General features: G+C 40.4%; 3 protein-coding genes and 9 long non-coding RNA genes across 13 annotated transcripts; 4 read left to right on the top strand and 8 right to left on the bottom strand.

Moving 5' to 3' along the window:
• Positions 1 to 59: 59 nt before the first annotated feature.
• On the bottom strand, positions 60 to 1447 carry LOC26534392 (uncharacterized). Its single transcript, XR_004469702.1, has 5 exons — positions 1304 to 1447; positions 1003 to 1192; positions 488 to 867; positions 128 to 428; positions 60 to 74 (listed from the first exon to the last, which is right to left on the bottom strand). It is a non-coding gene; the product is annotated as an uncharacterized lncRNA (long non-coding RNA).
• A 418-nt stretch (positions 1448 to 1865) lies between these two features.
• Positions 1866 to 3407, top strand: LOC117184377 (hepatoma-derived growth factor-like). The gene is made up of 3 exons (XM_033381471.1): positions 1866 to 2311; positions 2378 to 3153; positions 3210 to 3407. The coding sequence occupies exons 1-2, from the start codon at positions 1961 to 1963 to the stop codon at positions 3128 to 3130; spliced, it is 1104 nt and encodes a 367-aa protein (XP_033237362.1). The 5' UTR covers positions 1866 to 1960; the 3' UTR covers positions 3131 to 3153; positions 3210 to 3407.
• A 514-nt stretch (positions 3408 to 3921) lies between these two features.
• Positions 3922 to 6234, bottom strand: LOC117184382 (uncharacterized). 2 transcript variants are annotated; one of them, XR_004469695.1, is made up of 6 exons: positions 5820 to 6234; positions 5460 to 5760; positions 5120 to 5406; positions 4677 to 5063; positions 4465 to 4604; positions 3922 to 4224 (listed from the first exon to the last, which is right to left on the bottom strand). It is a non-coding gene; the product is annotated as an uncharacterized lncRNA (long non-coding RNA). The 2 variants fall into 2 exon arrangements; XR_004469694.1 differs by having other exon boundaries at positions 4455 to 4604; positions 5820 to 6230.
• Positions 6235 to 6373: 139 nt separating this feature from the next.
• On the bottom strand, positions 6374 to 6779 carry LOC117184380 (uncharacterized). Its single transcript, XR_004469692.1, has 2 exons — positions 6600 to 6779; positions 6374 to 6524 (listed from the first exon to the last, which is right to left on the bottom strand). It is a non-coding gene; the product is annotated as an uncharacterized lncRNA (long non-coding RNA).
• Positions 6780 to 7192: 413 nt separating this feature from the next.
• Positions 7193 to 8465, top strand: LOC117184378 (hepatoma-derived growth factor-like). The gene is made up of 2 exons (XM_033381472.1): positions 7193 to 7629; positions 7696 to 8465. The coding sequence occupies exons 1-2, from the start codon at positions 7279 to 7281 to the stop codon at positions 8446 to 8448; spliced, it is 1104 nt and encodes a 367-aa protein (XP_033237363.1). The 5' UTR covers positions 7193 to 7278; the 3' UTR covers positions 8449 to 8465.
• A 774-nt stretch (positions 8466 to 9239) lies between these two features.
• LOC117184384 (uncharacterized) lies at positions 9240 to 10592 on the bottom strand. Its single transcript, XR_004469700.1, has 4 exons — positions 10452 to 10592; positions 9995 to 10395; positions 9773 to 9922; positions 9240 to 9542 (listed from the first exon to the last, which is right to left on the bottom strand). It is a non-coding gene; the product is annotated as an uncharacterized lncRNA (long non-coding RNA).
• LOC117184388 (uncharacterized) lies at positions 10330 to 10711 on the top strand. Its single transcript, XR_004469705.1, has 2 exons — positions 10330 to 10428; positions 10498 to 10711. It is a non-coding gene; the product is annotated as an uncharacterized lncRNA (long non-coding RNA).
• A 144-nt stretch (positions 10712 to 10855) lies between these two features.
• On the bottom strand, positions 10856 to 11407 carry LOC117184386 (uncharacterized). The gene is made up of 2 exons (XR_004469703.1): positions 11152 to 11407; positions 10856 to 11092 (listed from the first exon to the last, which is right to left on the bottom strand). It is a non-coding gene; the product is annotated as an uncharacterized lncRNA (long non-coding RNA).
• A 298-nt stretch (positions 11408 to 11705) lies between these two features.
• LOC117184381 (uncharacterized) lies at positions 11706 to 12111 on the bottom strand. The gene is made up of 2 exons (XR_004469693.1): positions 11932 to 12111; positions 11706 to 11856 (listed from the first exon to the last, which is right to left on the bottom strand). It is a non-coding gene; the product is annotated as an uncharacterized lncRNA (long non-coding RNA).
• A 413-nt stretch (positions 12112 to 12524) lies between these two features.
• Positions 12525 to 13797, top strand: LOC117184379 (hepatoma-derived growth factor-like). The gene is made up of 2 exons (XM_033381473.1): positions 12525 to 12961; positions 13028 to 13797. Exons 1-2 carry the CDS (start codon positions 12611 to 12613, stop codon positions 13778 to 13780), a joined length of 1104 nt encoding a protein of 367 aa, XP_033237364.1. The 5' UTR covers positions 12525 to 12610; the 3' UTR covers positions 13781 to 13797.
• Positions 13798 to 14571: 774 nt separating this feature from the next.
• Positions 14572 to 15988, bottom strand: LOC117184383 (uncharacterized). Its single transcript, XR_004469699.1, has 4 exons — positions 15784 to 15988; positions 15327 to 15727; positions 15105 to 15254; positions 14572 to 14874 (listed from the first exon to the last, which is right to left on the bottom strand). It is a non-coding gene; the product is annotated as an uncharacterized lncRNA (long non-coding RNA).
• A 199-nt stretch (positions 15989 to 16187) lies between these two features.
• LOC26533689 (uncharacterized) lies at positions 16188 to 17450 on the bottom strand. The gene is made up of 3 exons (XR_004469691.1): positions 17264 to 17450; positions 16484 to 17188; positions 16188 to 16424 (listed from the first exon to the last, which is right to left on the bottom strand). It is a non-coding gene; the product is annotated as an uncharacterized lncRNA (long non-coding RNA).
• Between the last annotated feature and the right edge of the window lie 163 nt (positions 17451 to 17613).

The following is a 17613-nucleotide window of genomic DNA, read 5'->3' as shown; positions in this document are numbered from 1 at the left end:
GGTCCATCGACTCAAATAAAAAAATGTACAAAATCCATGACAGGAAATCATACATATCTTCATTATTCATATACCTGAAAATGTATCATTATTTTTATAAACTGTATACTTTATGGAACATCATTACCATGTTCATATACATACGAGCCATTCTGAATATTAGTTGCTAGTCATAAGACCCGTACACCATGTTTTAGTTCGTGGAATTTTAGCGATTTTGCGTTTTATTGAATTTCAAAATTGAATGGATCGAAGCCTGTATGTAATTAGTAATAAGTAATTGTTAAGTGGTTGTTGTTGAGCGGAAACATTCGTTCTAGGTTCGCTTCATATCCAAGTGCTGCAGAATCGCTACAGTCTCCCTGGAGAATATATTCGCATCCTTCGAATGTAGCAGTGGCATAGTGTCGATGAGCAAAGTATAACAACTGATAAAAAAACACTTTTAATGCATGGATCTTTTCAAATTATTTCATTAGCCACTTACCAATCTCTAGTTTATTTCGGCACATATGATGGCAAGTCGATGATCTTATGTATGTGGTGTATAAGAAGCGATCGGCTCTCTACTGCAGCTTCGGTTTGCCGCATACAGTTTTCCGGCTGATGATCTTGACGTGTTTACCATGCAGACCAGTCCAAATGGCAATGAGAAGAGCGGCCAAGTACATCAACAGAAGATTGTTGACGTTTGCTCCAATCCAAGCAAAGGCTACGAGGACCAAGCTTATCATGATCACGAGCTCTGGCATTCTGTGTGTGTGTTCGCAATTCATACAATTAGAAGTGTCAAAGACAACCATCAAGGGTACTATCGGTGATTTCGATGAAACAGATATATTCTTATTTTCGTCGATGAAAAGGCGGCTAGAAAAATGCAATAATGAAGACAAATTGAATATAATTAAGGGAGCCGGTTATATTGATATTCAATTTATTCATTTCTAGGATCTATGTTATGTAAGAACGGGTTTATCCAATACTGAGGAGATTTCGCAGTACATTGTCGTCCTGCAGCACCCACAAATAGTAAATTCCGGCTTCTTTTCATACAATATTTGAATTTAAACTGGTTTTATTTGTGAGCAAATACATAACAGTGTAACCGTAGAGCATGCACATCTGGTCACACCGGCTGCCACGCAGTCCTAAGCTTGAGTCTTTCACCTTGGGTACGTATGGAAATCTAGATCTAGGGGAGAAAGAGGACAAAAGAATTACAGCCAAGGCTCTAACGTGTGTGTTCGTTTCTTGCATGAGAGCTCTCAGGCAATGAAAAGGGAATTGTGCTATTAGAAAACACCTGCTTAGGCAGTCAGTGAAGTCAGAAGGTCAGGCATATATGTATTAGCATTATAAATACGAGAATTATTAAAATAGCACAATCGCTGTTATAAAACAGCCAAACATATTTTGAAATTTTGTTTCGTTTCCACTGATAGTAAATGTATCGCTTGCTCGCGCCGATATGAGTCAAATATCGGACGACGACGATCCAAAACTTTTTTTTGCATATAATACAGAGCTAATAAGAAAAATAAGAATATTAAATTGGTACAGAAGGAAAAAAGGGAAATACTTCTATGTTTTCCCACTGAAATAAACTTTTATTTTATGTTTTTATTTTATTTATGTTCACAAAACATCCTTGGTCTTTACGGAAAACGCCTGTATAAATGTTAGTTATTATATACTGATAGGTGTGTTATGCACCAGACCTTGATTATATGTATAAAAAATATAAATTAAAATTATCTTTGAAATGCAAGCTCTTAATTTTCCTTTTTCTACATTCCTCAATGATGAAAACAGCGGATGAAACAAACTCGGATGAATCGGGATAGTGGCAGAGAAACGATAACGATTTTTTGAGAGCCGGACATAAAATCTGCACAAGCATTCCATTCGTCACGTCGAGATTGTGATTGTGATTAACAGAGAAAAACGTGTGTAAAGCAAGATGAATACTTTATCGAAAATGGCTAAGCAAGAAACTTGCAAATCGTTCAAAATTGGCGATTTGGTGTTTGCCAAAGTGCGGGGCTACAAACCATGGCCGGCAGTGATTACCCATGATGTTAATAGGAAGAAGCAGTACACTGTGAGCTTTTATGGCTCGGGACAGATCGGCTACATACTACTGAAAAACCTCACGCCATACCTCAAGCTTAAGGAAGAGTATTCCACTGAACATCACCTGAAGCAAGCCGATTTCCGCAGGGCTATGATACAAATTAATGAAGTGGCCGAGAAGGCGACCACTGTGCAACAAGAAACTGCAAACAACCAAAAGCAATCACACCCAGCAAACGTAAGTAAATCAGTTCAAGATGACAATTTAGAATACAATTCAAAATACAAAATGTTTTCGACACAGAATAAAGAAAATGATATGCTGTTGCTGTATATGCCTCCATCCAAAGTCTTCGGCATCAACATCAACTACAACAAGCCGAAGAGATTTGAAAATGCCGCTGCGGAGCAGTCCTGGATGGATGAGTCGCGTAAAGAGGCCAATCTACTGAAGCTGCAGTTGTTGTCAGGACAAAAAGATCCCAGATCGCTTCCAGGACGTGTCGTCGCTGAACCCTCTTCCAACGAGACGACCAAGCAGGAAGAAGTGAAACTACGAGAGGAGATCAAAAAACAGGAGACAGCTATGTTTATAGAGCGGAACTTAATTCAGCTAGCCGGAGTGGTTCGCTGCTGCTTGAACCTGCGTCGAGCTAATTTGAGACATTGCTTTACGATCCTGAAGCTATTAAAAAAATTGGATTTGACCAAGCTAATGCTGCTGCGTAATCCACAAAGTGTGGAAACGATCCGTTCGATGCGACGATATGTGGGAAATTTGAAAGTCTGGAAGATGGACGCCTCCGATGAGGCTGCGTTCAATGCACAGGCCGAAATCATTCGTCAAGAGGCCACGATCATTTACGAGCGCTTCCAAACGGTGCTCAACTTAGCTGCGGGGGAAGACTTCTGGCCAGATTTCTGCAATGAGGTCAAAATTTACAAGGCCAACACTAAAAACATCAATCCAAATCTACGCAACGCCATGGACGAAGCCACGTATAACAACCTCGTTGAAGCCAAACAAGGGAATACCCCAGCTCCCGCTAAAGAATAGGAAAACAAACCATTCAATTAAAGGTAAAAGCCTCTGACAAATTAATATGATATGATTTTTTAATTTATTTGTTTCACAGCCCAAAAAGACGACTTCCCAAAGGGCAAACTTCTATTGCTAACTTCACAAAATTACCACAACATGCACATGAATATCAAGTTCCTTATTTGACTTAGTTTAGACGATGGACCATCAACATCCCGCCGAACCAATTAACTCTACTCCACATACGAAGTTCAATGTGTTTGATGAACAATAAATAAAGCTATGGATGGTACATGCTTGCATTTAAATCTGTTCGGGTCTGGTTCTGGGTCTGGTTTGTCTCGCGCCTAATGTTTCGAATGGCATCTTTACTTTACTCTTTTGCGCCTTCCTTGAGTTTTCCTAAAGCTTTTAGCCAAGTTGTTCGTCGGGATTAGCCCATCGGAGGCTCTCTCCTACCGATCTGTGCATACTCCGCAGACTCTCCAATGCAATATTCCCCTAGCGTCTCTCCTTCTTGGAGCGCATGGCCTTCTCCTTGCGATTTATCCGCGAAAAGGAAAAACTGTTGCTTGTATATACAATACATAATCCACTTAGGAATCTGATTTAAGAAAAAAGGCACAAATAACTAGAATCGAAATGGCTTTCAACGAGCTCCGTTCCGTTCCGGAGAGTCACAGTTCCACGATATCGTTGCTAATGGTGCTCCAAGAAATGCACTATACTTCAGAAACCGATGCCCATATAGCTCAGCTCTCTAAGATGTACATCAATCTTCTAATCTATTAAGTTAAGACAGTTAAGACTGTTTTAAGACATTGACGGTGCCTTTTTTATTAAATTTGGGTTTTATGCGTTTGACCTATAGTCTATAGCCTTTGCTTCTACACAACATCGATTTCGATGGCCGAAAGAGGTTTGGCCTATGGCCACCTTCGGCATACTTTCAGGTATTCCTGTGACCAACACAGCATCCTAAGAGCGTCTCCTGCTTTCTGGCTTTTAATCAGTCAGGCCTCTCTGTCTGGCAAGGGTATACCAAAGCAGCTCCACGCTTGCAACAGTCCATGTAATCATTTCCCAGCTGCCATAAGACTGGCAAAAATCTGCAACGAGTAAGAAGGCAGTTGAGTCAATAGCTCAGCGGATAAACAGGTAATAAATAGATGCTTGAGGCTAATTCCCTTCTCCAACAGCTTCCAGAATTCGCCACATAACACATATCGCCACATAATGCTGCACATAACGCCAAGAGAGCGTCACCTGGAGCAGGGTCTCTTTGCCCGCGAAATGGTGGACATGCAGTGCAGCAGGGAGATGCGTAAAAGGAAAATACCTTTGATTACCATTCCTTTGGATTTCCCCGCACAAGTCTATCATTATGCGACTGACTCGGATCCTTTTTAGAGTGGGAAATATCTTGTTGAGTTTCTCCTGGGAGCTGCCATTCCCGTATATCATTGATGGACGCTGTACCGATAGATCACTAAATAAATTACATGGAATATGCTTGTCAATCTCTTTAAAAACGAATAGATTGAAAAAAAAATGTACATACATGTTCCTTTAGTCCTTTATGTATCGATCAAATGTGTGCCAATGGATAAAGTTGTTCTTCTGGGTATCATACATGAACAGCTTTATATTATAAGCCATGAGCTGCGAGATTGCAATGCTTTTCTCCATAGCGTCTTCAGCAATCTGTAGAAAAGCGGTGGCTCCGCGCCATGAGCTGAGCAACGGCTGCGCGTGACAGGCGCACTTCATCCGTCTGGACCTCTGGCAACTAAATCTTTAACATTCAGCAGCTTCGCAAAATGGCAAAATAGCTGCTTAGCTGTTTCATTGAAGACATCTCGTGGGTTCCAGTTGACGTGATGGTGGGCAATGGGCGCTTTTATTGAGCCCGGTGAGGAACACACAAACGGTTGGCCAATGGGTCGTCCTAAAACGATACGTTAATTAATTACGGCTAAGAGTATATCATAAAAAACTACTCACAAATGTGGACACTCAATCGATTTCTTCTTTTACCAATATCTTCCAGAAAGTTCCAGAGCCATCCGCCACCAGTGTTGGGTAACGCACGATTCTGTACCAGCTTGTACGCATGCTGCAACACTTGAGTCAGTCTTCGTCAACCTGCTGCTTGTGTTATTTGTACATTTTATTCATAAACAATTGAAATTCAATGCATTCGAAAGCTCTTTATGAGGTCCAGCGACTCAAATAAAAAAATGTACAAAATCCATGACAGGAAATCATACATATCTTCATTATTCATATACCTGAAAATGTATCATTATTTTTATAAACTGTATACTTTATGGAACATCATTACCATGTTCATATACATACGAGCCATTCTGAATATTAGTTGCTAGTCATAAGACCCGTACACCATGTTTTAGTTCGTGGAATTTTAGCGATTTTGCGTTTTATTGAATTTCAAAATTGAATGGATCGAAGCCTGTATGTAATTAGTAATAAGTAATTGTTAAGTGGTTGTTGTTGAGCGGAAACATTCGTTCTAGGTTCGCTTCATATCCAAGTGCTGCAGAATCGCTACAGTCTCCCTGGAGAATATATTCGCATCCTTCGAATGTAGCAGTGGCATAGTGTCGATGAGCAAAGTATAACAACTGATAAAAAAACACTTTTAATGCATGGATCTTTTCAAATTATTTCATTAGCCACTTACCAATCTCTAGTTTATTTCGGCACATATGATGGCAAGTCGATGATCTTATGTATGTGGTGTATAAGAAGCGATCGGCTCTCTACTGCAGCTTCGGTTTGCCGCATACAGTTTTCCGGCTGATGATCTTGACGTGTTTACCATGCAGACCAGTCCAAATGGCAATGAGAAGAGCGGCCAAGTACATCAACAGAAGATTGTTGACGTTTGCTCCAATCCAAGCAAAGGCTACGAGGACCAAGATTATCATGATCACGAGCTCTGGCATTCTGTGTGTGTGTTCGCAATTCATACAGTTAGAAGTGTCAAAGACAACCATCAAGGGTACTATCGGTGATTTCGATGAAACAGATATATTCTTATTTTCGTCGATGAAAAGGCGGCTAGAAAAATGCAATAATGAAGACAAATTGAATATAATTAAGGGAGCCGGTTATACTGATATTCAATTTATTCATTTCTAGGATCTATGTTATGTAAGAACGGGTTTATCCAATACTGAGGAGATTTCGCAGTACATTGTCGTCCTGCAGCACCCACAAATAGTAAATTCCGGCTTCTTTTCATACAATATTTGAATTTAAACTGGTTTTATTTGTGAGCAAATACATAACAGTGTAACCGTAGAGCATGCACATCTGGTCACACCGGCTGCCACGCAGTCCTAAGCTTGAGTCTTTCACCTTGGGTACGTATGGAAATCTAGATCTAGGGGAGAAAGAGGACAAAAGAATTACAGCCAAGGCTCTAACGTGTGTGTTCGTTTCTTGCATGAGAGCTCACAGGCAATGAAAAGGGAATTGTGCAATTAGAAAACACCTGCATAGGCAGTCAGTGAAGTCAGAAGGTCAGGCATATATGTATTAGCATTATAAATACGAGAATTATTAAAATAGCAATATCGCCAAACATATTTTGAAATTTTGTTTCGTTTCCACTGATAGTAAATGTATCGCTTGCTCGTGCCGATATGAGTCAAATATCGGACGACGACGATTCAAAACTTTTTTTTGCATATAATACAGAGCTAATAAGAAAAATAAGAATATTAAATTGGTACAGAAGGAAAAAAGGGAAATACTTCTATGTTTTCCCACTGAAATAAACTTTTATTTTATGTTTTTATTTTATTTATGTTCACAAAACATCCTTGGTCTTTACGGAAAACGCCTGTATAAATGTTAGTTATTATATACTGATAGGTGTGTTATGCACCAGACCTTGATTATATGTATAAAAAATATAAATTAAAATTATCTTTGAAATGCAAGCTCTTAATTTTCCTTTTTCTACATTCCTCAATGATGAAAACAGCGGATGAAACAAACTCGGATGAATCGGGATAGTGGCAGAGAAACGATAACGATTTTTTGAGAGCCGGACATAAAATCTGCACAAGCATTCCATTCGTCACGTCGAGATTGTGATTGTGATTAACAGAGAAAAACGTGTGTAAAGCAAGATGAATACTTTATCGAAAATGGCTAAGCAAGAAACTTGCAAATCGTTCAAAATTGGCGATTTGGTGTTTGCCAAAGTGCGGGGCTACAAACCATGGCCGGCAGTGATTACCCATGATGTTAATAGGAAGAAGCAGTACACTGTGAGCTTTTATGGCTCGGGACAGATCGGCTACATACTACTGAAAAACCTCACGCCATACCTCAAGCTTAAGGAAGAGTATTCCACTGAACATCACCTGAAGCAAGCCGATTTCCGCAGGGCTATGATACAAATTAATGAAGTGGCCGAGAAGGCGACCACTGTGCAACAAGAAACTGCAAACAACCAAAAGCAATCACACCCAGCAAACGTAAGTAAATCAGTTCAAGATGACAATTTAGAATACAATTCAAAATACAAAATGTTTTCGACACAGAATAAAGAAAATGATATGCTGTTGCTGTATATGCCTCCATCCAAAGTCTTCGGCATCAACATCAACTACAACAAGCCGAAGAGATTTGAAAATGCCGCTGCGGAGCAGTCCTGGATGGATGAGTCGCGTAAAGAGGCCAATCTACTGAAGCTGCAGTTGTTGTCAGGACAAAAAGATCCCAGATCGCTTCCAGGACGTGTCGTCGCTGAACCCTCTTCCAACGAGACGACCAAGCAGGAAGAAGTGAAACTACGAGAGGAGATCAAAAAACAGGAGACAGCTATGTTTATAGAGCGGAACTTAATTCAGCTAACCGGAGTGGTTCGCTGCTGCTTGAACCTGCGTCGAGCTAATTTGAGACATTGCTTTACGATCCTGAAGCTATTAAAAAAATTGGATTTGACCAAGCTAATGCTGCTGCGTAATCCACAAAGTGTGGAAACGATCCGTTCGATGCGACGATATGTGGGAAATTTGAAAGTCTGGAAGATGGACGCCTCCTATGAGGCTGCGTTCAAGGCACAGGCCAAAATCATTCGTCAAGAGGCCACGATCATTTACGAGCGCTTCCAAACGGTGCTCAACTTAGCTGAGGGGGAAGACTTCTGGCCAGATTTCTGCAATGAGGTCAAAATTTACAAGGCCAACACTAAAAACATCAATCCAAATCTACGCAACGCCATGGACGAAGCCACGTATAACAACCTCGTTGAAGCCAAACAAGGGAATACCCCAGCTCCCGCTAAAGAATAGGAAAACAAACCATTCAATTAAAGGTAAAAGCCTCCGACAAATTAATATGATATGATTTTTTAATTTATTTTTTTCACAGCCCAAAAAGACGACTTCCCAAAGGGCAAACTTCTATTGCTAACTTCTCAAAATTACCACAACATGCACATGAATATCAAGTTCCTTATTTGACTTAGTTTAGACGATGGACCATCAACATCCCGCCGAACCAATTAGCTCTACTCCACATACGAAGTTCAATGTGTTTGATGAACAATAAATAAAGCTATGGATGGTACATGCTTGCATTTAAATCTGTTCGGGTCTGGTTCTGGGTCTGGTTTGTCTCGCGCCTAATGTTTCGAATGGCATCTTTACTTTACTCTTTTGCGCCTTCCTTGAGTTTTCCTAAAGCTTTTAGCCAAGTTGTTCGTCGGGATTAGCCCATCGGAGGCTCTCTCCTACCGATCTGTGCATACTCCGCAGACTCTCCAATGCAATATTCCCCTAGCGTCTCTCCTTCTTGGAGCGCATGGCCTTCTCCTTGCGATTTATCCGCGAAAAGGAAAAACTGTTGCTTGTATATACAATACATAATCCACTTAGGAATCTGATTTAAGAAAAAAGGCACAAATAACTAGAATCGAAATGGCTTTCAACGAGCTCCGTTCCGTTCCGGAGAGTCACAGTTCCACGATATCGTTGCTAATGGTGCTCCAAGAAATGCACTATACTTCAGAAACCGATGCCCATATAGCTCAGCTCTCTAAGATGTACATCAATCTTCTAATCTATTAAGTTAAGACAGTTAAGACTGTTTTAAGACATTGACGGTGCCTTTTTTATTAAATTTGGGTTTTATGCGTTTGACCTATAGTCTATAGCCTTTGCTTCTACACAACATCGATTTCGATGGCCGAAAGAGGTTTGGCCTATGGCCACCTTCGGCATACTTTCAGGTATTCCTGTGACCAACACAGCATCCTAAGAGCGTCTCCTGCTTTCTGGCTTTTAATCAGTCAGGCCTCTCTGTCTGGCAAGGGTATACCAAAGCAGCTCCACGCTTGCAACAGTCCATGTAATCATTTCCCAGCTGCCATAAGACTGGCAAAAATCTGCAACGAGTAAGAAGGCAGTTGAGTCAATAGCTCAGCGGATAAACAGGTAATAAATAGATGCTTGAGGCTAATTCCCTTCTCCAACAGCTTCCAGAATTCGCCACATAACACATATCGCCACATAATGCTGCACATAACGCCAAGAGAGCGTCACCTGGAGCAGGGTCTCTTTGCCCGCGAAATGGTGGACATGCAGTGCAGCAGGGAGATGCGTAAAAGGAAAATACCTTTGATTACCATTCCTTTGGATTTCCCCGCACAAGTCTATCATTATGCGACTGACTCGGATCCTTTTTAGAGTGGGAAATATCTTGTTGAGTTTCTCCTGGGAGCTGCCATTCCCGTATATCATTGATGGACGCTGTACCGATAGATCACTAAATAAATTACATGGAATATGCTTGTCAATCTCTTTAAAAACGAATAGATTGAAAAAAAAATGTACATACATGTTCCTTTAGTCCTTTATGTATCGATCAAATGTGTGCCAATGGATAAAGTTGTTCTTCTGGGTATCATACATGAAGAGCTTTATATTATAAGCCATGAGCTGCGAGATTGCAATGCTTTTCTCCATAGCGTCTTCAGCAATCTGTAGAAAAGCGGTGGCTCCGCGCCATGAGCTGAGCAACGGCTGCGCGTGACAGGCGCACTTCATCCGTCTGGACCTCTGGCAACTAAATCTTTAACATTCAGCAGCTTCGCAAAATGGCAAAATAGCTGCTTAGCTGTTTCATTGAAGACATCTCGTGGGTTCCAGTTGACGTGATGGTGGGCAATGGGCGCTTTTATTGAGCCCGGCACAAAAACGCCGGTGAGGAACACACAAACGGTTGGCCAATGGGTCGTCCTAAAACGATACGTTATTTAATTACGGCTAAGAGTATATCATAAAAAACTACTCACAAATGTGGACACTCAATCGATTTCTTCTTTTACCAATATCTTCCAGAAAGTTCCAGAGCCATCCGCCACCAGTGTTGGGTAACGCACGATTCTGTACCAGCTTGTACGCATGCTGCAACACTTGAGTCAGTCTTCGTCAACCTGCTGCTTGTGTTATTTGTACATTTTATTCATAAACAATTGAAATTCAATGCATTCGAAAGCTCTTTATGAGGTCCAGCGACTCAAATAAATAAAAGTACAAAATCCATGACAGGAAATCATACATATCTTCATTATTCATATACCTGAAAATGTATCATTATTTTTATAAACTGTATACTTTATGGAACATCATTACCATGTTCATATACATACGAGCCATTCTGAATATTAGTTGCTAGTCATAAGACCCGTACACCATGTTTTAGTTCGTGGAATTTTAGCGATTTTGCGTTTTATTGAATTTCAAAATTGAATGGATCGAAGCCTGTATGTAATTAGTAATAAGTAATTGTTAAGTGGTTGTTGTTGAGCGGAAACATTCGTTCTAGGTTCGCTTCATATCCAAGTGCTGCAGAATCGCTACAGTCTCCCTGGAGAATATATTCGCATCCTTCGAATGTAGCAGTGGCATAGTGTCGATGAGCAAAGTATAACAACTGATAAAAAAACACTTTTAATGCATGGATCTTTTCAAATTATTTCATTAGCCACTTACCAATCTCTAGTTTATTTCGGCACATATGATGGCAAGTCGATGATCTTATGTATGTGGTGTATAAGAAGCGATCGGCTCTCTACTGCAGCTTCGGTTTGCCGCATACAGTTTTCCGGCTGATGATCTTGACGTGTTTACCATGCAGACCAGTCCAAATGGCAATGAGAAGAGCGGCCAAGTACATCAACAGAAGATTGTTGACGTTTGCTCCAATCCAAGCAAAGGCTACGAGGACCAAGATTATCATGATCACGAGCTCTGGCATTCTGTGTGTGTGTTCGCAATTCATACAGTTAGAAGTGTCAAAGACAACCATCAAGGGTACTATCGGTGATTTCGATGAAACAGATATATTCTTATTTTCGTCGATGAAAAGGCGGCTAGAAAAATGCAATAATGAAGACAAATTGAATATAATTAAGGGAGCCGGTTATACTGATATTCAATTTATTCATTTCTAGGATCTATGTTATGTAAGAACGGGTTTATCCAATACTGAGGAGATTTCGCAGTACATTGTCGTCCTGCAGCACCCACAAATAGTAAATTCCGGCTTCTTTTCATACAATATTTGAATTTAAACTGGTTTTATTTGTGAGCAAATACATAACAGTGTAACCGTAGAGCATGCACATCTGGTCACACCGGCTGCCACGCAGTCCTAAGCTTGAGTCTTTCACCTTGGGTACGTATGGAAATCTAGATCTAGGGGAGAAAGAGGACAAAAGAATTACAGCCAAGGCTCTAACGTGTGTGTTCGTTTCTTGCATGAGAGCTCACAGGCAATGAAAAGGGAATTGTGCAATTAGAAAACACCTGCATAGGCAGTCAGTGAAGTCAGAAGGTCAGGCATATATGTATTAGCATTATAAATACGAGAATTATTAAAATAGCAATATCGCCAAACATATTTTGAAATTTTGTTTCGTTTCCACTGATAGTAAATGTATCGCTTGCTCGTGCCGATATGAGTCAAATATCGGACGACGACGATTCAAAACTTTTTTTTGCATATAATACAGAGCTAATAAGAAAAATAAGAATATTAAATTGGTACAGAAGGAAAAAAGGGAAATACTTCTATGTTTTCCCACTGAAATAAACTTTTATTTTATGTTTTTATTTTATTTATGTTCACAAAACATCCTTGGTCTTTACGGAAAACGCCTGTATAAATGTTAGTTATTATATACTGATAGGTGTGTTATGCACCAGACCTTGATTATATGTATAAAAAATATAAATTAAAATTATCTTTGAAATGCAAGCTCTTAATTTTCCTTTTTCTACATTCCTCAATGATGAAAACAGCGGATGAAACAAACTCGGATGAATCGGGATAGTGGCAGAGAAACGATAACGATTTTTTGAGAGCCGGACATAAAATCTGCACAAGCATTCCATTCGTCACGTCGAGATTGTGATTGTGATTAACAGAGAAAAACGTGTGTAAAGCAAGATGAATACTTTATCGAAAATGGCTAAGCAAGAAACTTGCAAATCGTTCAAAATTGGCGATTTGGTGTTTGCCAAAGTGCGGGGCTACAAACCATGGCCGGCAGTGATTACCCATGATGTTAATAGGAAGAAGCAGTACACTGTGAGCTTTTATGGCTCGGGACAGATCGGCTACATACTACTGAAAAACCTCACGCCATACCTCAAGCTTAAGGAAGAGTATTCCACTGAACATCACCTGAAGCAAGCCGATTTCCGCAGGGCTATGATACAAATTAATGAAGTGGCCGAGAAGGCGACCACTGTGCAACAAGAAACTGCAAACAACCAAAAGCAATCACACCCAGCAAACGTAAGTAAATCAGTTCAAGATGACAATTTAGAATACAATTCAAAATACAAAATGTTTTCGACACAGAATAAAGAAAATGATATGCTGTTGCTGTATATGCCTCCATCCAAAGTCTTCGGCATCAACATCAACTACAACAAGCCGAAGAGATTTGAAAATGCCGCTGCGGAGCAGTCCTGGATGGATGAGTCGCGTAAAGAGGCCAATCTACTGAAGCTGCAGTTGTTGTCAGGACAAAAAGATCCCAGATCGCTTCCAGGACGTGTCGTCGCTGAACCCTCTTCCAACGAGACGACCAAGCAGGAAGAAGTGAAACTACGAGAGGAGATCAAAAAACAGGAGACAGCTATGTTTATAGAGCGGAACTTAATTCAGCTAACCGGAGTGGTTCGCTGCTGCTTGAACCTGCGTCGAGCTAATTTGAGACATTGCTTTACGATCCTGAAGCTATTAAAAAAATTGGATTTGACCAAGCTAATGCTGCTGCGTAATCCACAAAGTGTGGAAACGATCCGTTCGATGCGACGATATGTGGGAAATTTGAAAGTCTGGAAGATGGACGCCTCCTATGAGGCTGCGTTCAAGGCACAGGCCAAAATCATTCGTCAAGAGGCCACGATCATTTACGAGCGCTTCCAAACGGTGCTCAACTTAGCTGAGGGGGAAGACTTCTGGCCAGATTTCTGCAATGAGGTCAAAATTTACAAGGCCAACACTAAAAACATCAATCCAAATCTACGCAACGCCATGGACGAAGCCACGTATAACAACCTCGTTGAAGCCAAACAAGGGAATACCCCAGCTCCCGCTAAAGAATAGGAAAACAAACCATTCAATTAAAGGTAAAAGCCTCCGACAAATTAATATGATATGATTTTTTAATTTATTTTTTTCACAGCCCAAAAAGACGACTTCCCAAAGGGCAAACTTCTATTGCTAACTTCTCAAAATTACCACAACATGCACATGAATATCAAGTTCCTTATTTGACTTAGTTTAGACGATGGACCATCAACATCCCGCCGAACCAATTAGCTCTACTCCACATACGAAGTTCAATGTGTTTGATGAACAATAAATAAAGCTATGGATGGTACATGCTTGCATTTAAATCTGTTCGGGTCTGGTTCTGGGTCTGGTTTGTCTCGCGCCTAATGTTTCGAATGGCATCTTTACTTTACTCTTTTGCGCCTTCCTTGAGTTTTCCTAAAGCTTTTAGCCAAGTTGTTCGTCGGGATTAGCCCATCGGAGGCTCTCTCCTACCGATCTGTGCATACTCCGCAGACTCTCCAATGCAATATTCCCCTAGCGTCTCTCCTTCTTGGAGCGCATGGCCTTCTCCTTGCGATTTATCCGCGAAAAGGAAAAACTGTTGCTTGTATATACAATACATAATCCACTTAGGAATCTGATTTAAGAAAAAAGGCACAAATAACTAGAATCGAAATGGCTTTCAACGAGCTCCGTTCCGTTCCGGAGAGTCACAGTTCCACGATATCGTTGCTAATGGTGCTCCAAGAAATGCACTATACTTCAGAAACCGATGCCCATATAGCTCAGCTCTCTAAGATGTACATCAATCTTCTAATCTATTAAGTTAAGACAGTTAAGACTGTTTTAAGACATTGACGGTGCCTTTTTTATTAAATTTGGGTTTTATGCGTTTGACCTATAGTCTATAGCCTTTGCTTCTACACAACATCGATTTCGATGGCCGAAAGAGGTTTGGCCTATGGCCACCTTCGGCATACTTTCAGGTATTCCTGTGACCAACACAGCATCCTAAGAGCGTCTCCTGCTTTCTGGCTTTTAATCAGTCAGGCCTCTCTGTCTGGCAAGGGTATACCAAAGCAGCTCCACGCTTGCAACAGTCCATGTAATCATTTCCCAGCTGCCATAAGACTGGCAAAAATCTGCAACGAGTAAGAAGGCAGTTGAGTCAATAGCTCAGCGGATAAACAGGTAATAAATAGATGCTTGAGGCTAATTCCCTTCTCCAACAGCTTCCAGAATTCGCCACATAACACATATCGCCACATAATGCTGCACATAACGCCAAGAGAGCGTCACCTGGAGCAGGGTCTCTTTGCCCGCGAAATGGTGGACATGCAGTGCAGCAGGGAGATGCGTAAAAGGAAAATACCTTTGATTACCATTCCTTTGGATTTCCCCGCACAAGTCTATCATTATGCGACTGACTCGGATCCTTTTTAGAGTGGGAAATATCTTGTTGAGTTTCTCCTGGGAGCTGCCATTCCCGTATATCATTGATGGACGCTGTACCGATAGATCACTAAATAAATTACATGGAATATGCTTGTCAATCTCTTTAAAAACGAATAGATTGAAAAAAAAATGTACATACATGTTCCTTTAGTCCTTTATGTATCGATCAAATGTGTGCCAATGGATAAAGTTGTTCTTCTGGGTATCATACATGAAGAGCTTTATATTATAAGCCATGAGCTGCGAGATTGCAATGCTTTTCTCCATAGCGTCTTCAGCAATCTGTAGAAAAGCGGTGGCTCCGCGCCATGAGCTGAGCAACGGCTGCGCGTGACAGGCGCACTTCATCCGTCTGGACCTCTGGCAACTAAATCTTTAACATTCAGCAGCTTCGCAAAATGGCAAAATAGCTGCTTAGCTGTTTCATTGAAGACATCTCGTGGGTTCCAGTTGACGTGATGGTGGGCAATGGGCGCTTTTATTGAGCCCGGCACAAAAACGCCGGTGAGGAACACACAAACGGTTGGCCAATGGGTCGTCCTAAAACGATACGTTATTTAATTACGGCTAAGAGTATATCATAAAAAACTACTCACAAATGTGGACACTCAATCGATTTCTTCTTTTACCAATATCTTCCAGAAAGTTCCAGAGCCATCCGCCACCAGTGTTGGGTAACGCACGATTCTGTACCAGCTTGTACGCATGCTGCAACACTTGAGTCAGTCTTCGTCAACCTGCTGCTTGTGTTATTTGTACATTTTATTCATAAACAATTGAAATTCAATGCATTCGAAAGCTCTTTATGAGGTCCAGCGACTCAAATAAATAAAAGTACAAAATCCATGACAGGAAATCATACATATCTTCATTATTCATATACCTGAAAATGTATCATTATTTTTATAAACTGTATACTTTATGGAACATCATTACCATGTTCATATACATACGAGCCATTCTGAATATTAGTTGCTAGTCATAAGACCCGTACACCATGTTTTAGTTCGTGGAATTTTAGCGATTTTGCGTTTTATTGAATTTCAAAATTGAATGGATCGAAGCCTGTATGTAATTAGTAATAAGTAATTGTTAAGTGGTTGTTGTTGAGCGGAAACATTCGTTCTAGGTTCGCTTCATATCCAAGTGCTGCAGAATCGCTACAGTCTCCCTGGAGAATATATTCGCATCCTTCGAATGTAGCAGTGGCATAGTGTCGATGAGCAAAGTATAACAACTGATAAAAAAACACTTTTAATGCATGGATCTTTTCAAATTATTTCATTAGCCACTTACCAATCTCTAGTTTATTTCGGCACATATGATGGCAAGTCGATGATCTTATGTATGTGGTGTATAAGAAGCGATCGGCTCTCTACTGCAGCTTCGGTTTGCCGCATACAGTTTTCCGGCTGATGATCTTGACGTGTTTACCATGCAGACCAGTCCAAATGGCAATGAGAAGAGCGGCCAAGTACATCAACAGAAGATTGTTGACGTTTGCTCCAATCCAAGCAAAGGCTACGAGGACCAAGATTATCATGATCACGAGCTCTGGCATTCTGTGTGTGTGTTCGCAATTCATACAGTTAGAAGTGTCAAAGACAACCATCAAGGGTACTATCGGTGATTTCGATGAAACAGATATATTCTTATTTTCGTCGATGAAAAGGCGGCTAGAAAAATGCAATAATGAAGACAAATTGAATATAATTAAGGGAGCCGGTTATATTGATATTCAATTTATTCATTTCTAGGATCTATGTTATGTAAGAACGGGTTTATCCAATACTGAGGAGATTTCGCAGTACATTGTCGTCCTGCAGCACCCACAAATAGTAAATTCCGGCTTCTTTTCATACAATATTTGAATTTAAACTGGTTTTATTTGTGAGCAAATACATAACAGTGTAACCGTAGAGCATGCACATCTGGTCACACCGGCTGCCACGCAGTCCTAAGCTTGAGTCTTTCACCTTGGGTACGTATGGAAATCTAGATCTAGGGGAGAAAGAGGACAAAAGAATTACAGCCAAGGCTCTAACGTGTGTGTTCGTTTCTTGCATGAGAGCTCACAGGCAATGAAAAGGGAATTGTGCAATTAGAAAACACCTGCATAGGCAGTCAGTGAAGTCAGAAGGTCAGGCATATATGTATTAGCATTATAAATACGAGAATTATTAAAATAGCAATATCGCCAAACATATTTTGAAATTTTGTTTCGTTTCCACTGATAGTAAATGTATCGCTTGCTCGCGCAGATATGAGTCAAATATCGGACGACGACGATTCAAAACTTTTTTTTGCATATAATACAGAGCTAATAAGAAAAATAAGAATATTAAATTGGTACAGAAGGAAAAAAGGGAAATACTTCTATGTTTTCCCACTGAAATAAACTTTTATTTTATGTTTTTATTTTATTT

This window comes from Drosophila pseudoobscura, chromosome X (genome assembly GCF_009870125.1).
Source record: "Drosophila pseudoobscura strain MV-25-SWS-2005 chromosome X, UCI_Dpse_MV25, whole genome shotgun sequence".
Lineage (NCBI taxonomy): Eukaryota > Metazoa > Arthropoda > Insecta > Diptera > Drosophilidae > Drosophila > Drosophila pseudoobscura.
The sequence above is the reverse complement of the archived record's forward strand: the minus strand, read 5'-3'. Positions and strand labels throughout refer to the sequence as shown.